The 6,176-nt window shown below is 35.8% G+C and overlaps 1 protein-coding gene across 3 annotated transcripts; it reads left to right on the top strand.

The window, feature by feature from the left end:
• The first annotated feature begins 1,106 nt into the window (after positions 1-1,106).
• On the top strand, positions 1,107-5,901 carry LOC122589855. Of its 3 annotated transcripts, none has more exons than XM_043762172.1 (5): positions 1,107-1,283; positions 2,072-2,554; positions 2,903-3,034; positions 4,092-4,714; positions 5,191-5,901. In XM_043762172.1, the coding sequence occupies exons 1-5, from the start codon at positions 1,151-1,153 to the stop codon at positions 5,806-5,808; spliced, it is 1,989 nt and encodes a 662-aa protein (XP_043618107.1). In that variant the 5' UTR covers positions 1,107-1,150; the 3' UTR covers positions 5,809-5,901. The 3 variants fall into 3 exon arrangements, with proteins under 3 accessions (XP_043618107.1, XP_043618108.1, XP_043618109.1); XM_043762173.1 differs by lacking the exon at positions 5,191-5,901 and having other exon boundaries at positions 4,092-4,486; positions 4,579-4,699; XM_043762174.1 differs by lacking the exon at positions 5,191-5,901 and having other exon boundaries at positions 4,092-4,486; positions 4,569-4,672.
• The last annotated feature ends 275 nt before the right edge of the window (positions 5,902-6,176 follow it).

Here is a 6,176-nt window from a genome sequence, read left to right as displayed (position 1 = left end):
ACTATACTAACATACCAATATTCTAACAAAACTAACTAATTAACAAAACTAATAATAACATACCAATATACTAACAAACCTATTAAAATCCTATAAACAACTAATAATTCTAACAAATTAACAAAACTGATATATGTACAAAAACTATACTAACATACCATGGAGGCCCGAATTTTTTCACTTTTTGCAGCGAGGGTCGCTGCAAAAATTAGTAATGGTCTAGATACCCGAAATTTTTCACTTTTTGCAGCGAGGGTCGCTGCAAAAATTAGTAATGGTCTAGATACTAAAAAATAATGGTTTGGATATTGGGAAAAGCATAAAATACATACCACAATTTGAAATGGCTTGAAAATTTGGGGGAAGACGACCGACCGGAATTTGGGGGAGGATAATCCCGACACTGGCGGTACTGCGGTGGACGGCGGCGGCGGCTGGCGGTACTGCACGGTGGTGGCTAGCGGTGGACGGTGGTGGCTGGCGGCGGTAATGCAATAGATGGTGGAGGAAGAGAAGGCTGGCGGTACTGCACGGTGATGGCTGGCGGTCGACGGTGGTGGCTGGCGGCGGTACTGCAATCGGCGGTAATGCAATAGATGGTGGAGGAAGAGAAGGCTGGCGGTACTGCACGGTGGTGGCTGGCGGTCGACGGTGGTGGCTGGCGGCGGTACTGCAATAAATGGGTGGAGGAAGAAAAAGTGTTAAAAAATGTAATAATTTGAAGGGTGGAGGAAGTGTAATCTGAAAATGATGGAATAGATGATGGGTGGATCGGTTTTTAAAAAGGCGTCGGGGTAAACTTATTGCAGCGAGCCTCGCTGCAATAAGTGGAGTAACGGTCGGGTCAAACATTTAAAGCGGTGAGTGGAAAGCTGACGTGACGAGGGTTATTGCAGCGACCCTCGCTACAAAATGTGCCTGGTCAAATTACTAAAAAAGGTGGTCGAGATACGGGGCGCGATTAATAAAGATACAATGTACTTAATATACCAAGAGGACTGCCTTTGGTACAGTCATTAGTTGTACACTTGTACCTAATTAATACAACTATCTGTTTTGTCAATGGTCAGAGGATAAATTATTAAATTGCCAAATTGGGTGGGTAAAATAATAATGGTGTCAGTTCTCAGCATTCACAAAACAAAAGGATATGATGAACTCTGCTACAGTTTCAAGTAAGAACCCCCCTTCAATCAGTCAGCAGATATGTATTCCAATTGGTTCACATGATCAGCCACCACCTTCAGGACCACTTAATCTACCTCATCCTGATCTACTTGTTGGTAAGTTTTTCTATGGCTGCTTGTACAAAATATTAAGTTGCTGCTACTTAATAACTTACTTAATAAGCTCCTATATATTGTCAAAAATATACGATTTACACACAAGTGTAAAATATTATTATTCAAAATCAAATTCACTGTTTCACACATCTGTAAGCATATAATAAAAGGAGTTATTATTTCCGAAAATGTCACCGCGTCACTTAGACATCGTAAATGAAACGGGAGAAAGAGAATAATAATGTGATGCTAAAAATTGTTCTTTTGTTCTTTTTGGAAGGGGTGTTCTTAATCTAAGTTTTTTCTAGATACATTACCTGTCTAACAATACCATATTCACTTTCCATATATATATGGGAAATGTTACGTAAAACATATAGTACCTATCTTAGAAGCAGGAGGGATTATGTAAAATTCAGGTGGGATTATGTAAAATTCAAGGGGACTATGTATGTTTATCAAATTCAAAGGTTTAATTTGTAACTTTTTTTAAAGTGGCAGTACCTAAGTTTGGTAAAGTCTGCAGTACGGATCATTTTCCCATATATATATATATATTTATATTGTGAAAAGTAAATATGAGGTAATCACACATCTAAGTTTAGATGAAAAACATCTCACATACTAATATTTTAATATATATTTTTTAAATATTAAGATGTGTATGTGTGTATGTATGTATGTATGTATGTATGTATGTATATTTATGTGTGTCTATATAGTTTATAGTGAGGGCAGTTTAGTATTAAGTAATAGCATATAACTTTGATTATGAAATACATTTGAAGGTAGAGAAGACTACAATGAGATTTTAGTTCCTACCTATGAAGCAACAATAACAGGTAATTGGAAAGCTGCGAAAATCATTTTCGACAGGCGGCCAGAGCTTGTACGGTTTAGCATCACAGAAAGTTGTGAAACAGTACTTCATATTGCGGTGCTGGGAAAATCATTCTGGTTTGTGGAGTATCTGGTGAGTTTGATGGAAAAAGAGGATTTAGAGCTTCAAAATGCGAATGGTCAAACTGCCCTGTGTTTAGCAGCTATGGGTGGACATGTTAAAATAGCTAAGATTTTGTTGAAAAAGAACCTTGCCTTGTTGGATATCACTGATAGTCAAGGAATGTTGCCACTCTACATGGCAGCTTTATACGGCAAACATGATATGGTTAAGTATCTGTATCATATTTCGAACAAAATGACTGGTGATTTCTGGACACATGAGAATCGTGGTTATGTTCTTGTAAAGTGTGTTGAGTCCAATCTGTTTGGTAAGTATATCCGCAAATATCGACTATAACTATATGTTATTGCATTTCTAATTTCGTACTTAAGACTAAAGGATAATGAAAATTAGTATCTAAATATAAGAATTTTAAGCCTTCATTACTATGTGCACAGACACAAATATAGTCTATATGCAACTAATTAATCCAGGATGATATACATTTTGTTTCCTTAACTTGTATATGCTGACAATTGATTTAAACACTCAAACACTATTTATTTGTGTAATATTGTAAAAAATATTACTGCTTCGCAATCTAAACTTTTGGTGGCTAGTTTTTTGCTTTTGTCATTATGCTCTTCTCATCAAGTGACCATCTATAATTCTGTAGATGTTGCATTACAAATTGTGACCGACTGTCCGGAACTTGCTATAAATGGGAGTGTACTTGAACTATTGGCTCGGAAACCTTATGCATTTGATGCTGTAAGACGTAATCTTATCTGGAAAATTATACGTTCATGTAAGAATCTCATCTCCTTGATTTTTATTATCCTTTTATTTCTCTAAACTTCAGTCTGATGGGTAAGTACAATAATGAACATGTATTATAAATGATGGTCTATATGCCAGTGTAATTTGATTTTTACCAAGTCAAAGTGTTTAACTCAACATGTAAATAGAAGACTTTTAATAACTGCGGATTTACAAAGATAAATAAACTGTAATAGCTTAATCAACAGTTTTAAAAGAGTATTTGGCTTTCTGTGAAGAGTTTGTGTAGGAATTGTTTGACTTAAAAAGTTTATCAATGTTTGTTTAATTCTTTATGGAAAAATCCATAAAAAGGTAACCTATTTACACAAATTTCCTATTAAAGGTAACCTATTTTGTTTTCGTCTATTTAAAGGACCCTATTTCCAAAAATTTCCTAATAAAGAGTATCCTGTTAGTTTTTGACAGACGACGCCCGTCAAGTGTCACGTCACCGATGCCACGTCATCGGATTTGCTGACATGGCAGTTGACTTTGACTAACTTATCCAATAGAAAATTTGTGTAAATAGGTTACCTTTTAATAGGAAATTTGTGTAAATAGGTTACCTTTAATAGGAAACATGTATATGCATTTTAATCAACTCTTTGGTGGGTATGTCATATGTGCACTTTCAAATTTATTTATAAATTTTTATTTGATAGTTTCAGTACAAGTTTTGATAAATATTACTTCTCAAATGCTAAGATAATCCAATATAAAACACACTATAAATTTTTGAACATAACAAATTTAAAAATGGACACCAAATGCTTTAAAAATTGAAGGGGCCTAATGGAATTTTGGTCAGGAATTGTTCAAATGTACATAGTTGGTTCCTTCGCCACCCATTTAACATGGTGGGCCCGCCTCTGTAACTAGTATCAAAGCCGTTATTTAGCCCATTCGTGATATGGATGGATTTAGCCCATACGTGTGGCACTGTATCAAATCAGAGATTAGTAACTACATGCAATAGCCAAATTCATCCATAACAATCTAATCACAGTATCATAATGGCACCGATGTTGTTTTGTTATTTTTAGCGGTGTGTCATATGAAAGTTGGAATTCCTAACAAGGAAAGTCACGCCCTGCAACTACTAAGAATCATTTGGGCAGATATTGTAAAGTTGCCGAAGGCTCAAATAGATGACATAATAAGAGGGCCACCTGATCAAACTAAGGGATATGAAAAGCGAACTCGTTCTGAAAAGGAACAAAAAGAAACACTACTACTGCTTAGAACCATTTCAGATAATGTTGCAAAAATGCCTGTGAGAATTTTTAACCTATTCAAAGGCCCCCCTGATGAAAAAGGTGCGACTAGTGATGATGCAAAACCAAAATACTCATCACGGGTACTATTTCTTGCTGCTGAAATGGGGAATACTGCATTTGTAGTTGAGGTTATCCGGCAATATCCACGCCTAGTACGTGAGGTAAATGATAATAATCATAGTATATTTCATGTTGCTGTCTCACATCGTCACGAGGGTATATACAACCTGTTATATGACATAGGACCACTCAGGAATTTGATTATCACTCTTGAAGACAAGAACGGCAACAATTTATTGCATTTAGCTGGGGAGAGTGCAAAGATAAATCGACTGCAGAACATTCCAGGAGTGGGTCTGCAACTACATCTTGAAACATTATGGTTCAAGGTACATATTTTTAATTAGGCTTTTGGGCTGTCAGCTATATAAATGATCTTACTTTTTCTATATAACTTGAAATAAATGTGGCTGGCAAGCGGATGGGGTAACGGGCCAAGATGAGTAATCTCTATATATGTGTTAACCACATTAGGGTATGAATCACATTGACTCATAAGTCATAACTAACTTAGAAGTAATTTCCTAGTTTACCCATTTCTTGTGCATGTTTTAATCTAACAGATAAAGTACTACTTTATAGAAAGTACCAATATCAAAACCATTATCATTAGTCATAGAAGGTTTTGGTAGTAAAAGGTATTCAATTCTCACTACTATTTAATAGCTCCAGCCACTGGTTGGTATCACACTTGTTATAGGAAATCACTAATAATCGGATCAAATTAGACGGGTCAATATTCCAAATTTTGTGCATTAAAAAATGTTTGAATGCTCCTTGTAATAAGAATTCTTGGTGACTTTAGGAAGTAGAAGCAATGCTACCTCCTCCATTTAGGGAAAAGAAGAATGCAGCCGGTCTGACACCTCATGAAGTATTCACGAAAAACCACAAAGACTTATTTTCTCAAGGAGAAGAGTGGATAAAAGAAACAGCAGGTCAATTAATGGTGGTTGCATCATTGATAGCCACCATCTCATTTGCCGCAGCATTTACGTTTCCTGGTGGATACGACCAAGTTACCGGTATGCCTATCTTCCTCCGAAAAGACCTTTCCAAAATTTTCATTATATTTGATGGCTTGTCATTTATAACCGCTACAACGTCAATCCTCATGGTATTGTGTATGCTCGGCTCCGATTACACTGAACACGATTTCATGATCTCCTTACCCCAACAATTGATGGTATGTCTAGCATCACTTTTCATTTCTATAGCGACCATGATCCTAGCTTTCATCATCAACTTTTTACTACTTTATCAAAACAGTTCTAAATGGATACCAATTTTTATCAGTTGTTTTGCGGCTGTCAGCTACATTATCTTTGGTAGCCCTAAATTTCCTCTTGTAGGTCGCTTTCTGTATGGGTCTAGATTTCTTTTTCAAAGAGAGAGGAGAATGCTTAAGAAACCAATCTTCTAGTAGTTGTCCTTTCATTTGAATTCATGTACATTTGTAATGTGAAAGAATTATTTTGTTAGCGTATTGGCTATTAACTCAGAATGTTCCAACTCAGAAGTATTTTGTTAGTCTTGTACTTCACTAATTACATCCTACAAAACAAGCTTATTCTTTCATGGACTGTTTGGTAATCGAACTAGTTCAAATGCCTCCCAGTAACACATACAGGGTTCAAATAACAACTAGCAACAAAATCATTAACCATTAAACCATCGACATTTTTTGATTGGGTGACCCAGACCTCGTTTTTAGGTTTTAAGAACATGAATGAATGGATGTACCATTATATGCTTATGTTTTGTATTGCCAGAAAGTGTATGCTTTTTAGC

This window comes from Erigeron canadensis, chromosome 2 (genome assembly GCF_010389155.1).
Source record: "Erigeron canadensis isolate Cc75 chromosome 2, C_canadensis_v1, whole genome shotgun sequence".
NCBI lineage: Eukaryota > Viridiplantae > Streptophyta > Magnoliopsida > Asterales > Asteraceae > Erigeron > Erigeron canadensis.
This window is presented reverse-complemented; position numbering and strand designations above follow the sequence as displayed.

Excerpts from the sequence above, each read along its gene's own strand:
- LOC122589855 (XM_043762172.1), top strand. The coding sequence starts at position 1,151 with ATGATGAACTCTGCTACAGTTTCAAGTAAGAACCCCCCTTCAATCAGT. Across the intron at positions 2,555-2,902 it reads TGTTGAGTCCAATCTGTTTG|ATGTTGCATTACAAATTGTG; the intron begins GTAAGTATATCC and ends ATAATTCTGTAG. Across the intron at positions 4,715-5,190 it reads TTGAAACATTATGGTTCAAG|GAAGTAGAAGCAATGCTACC; the intron begins GTACATATTTTT and ends TGGTGACTTTAG.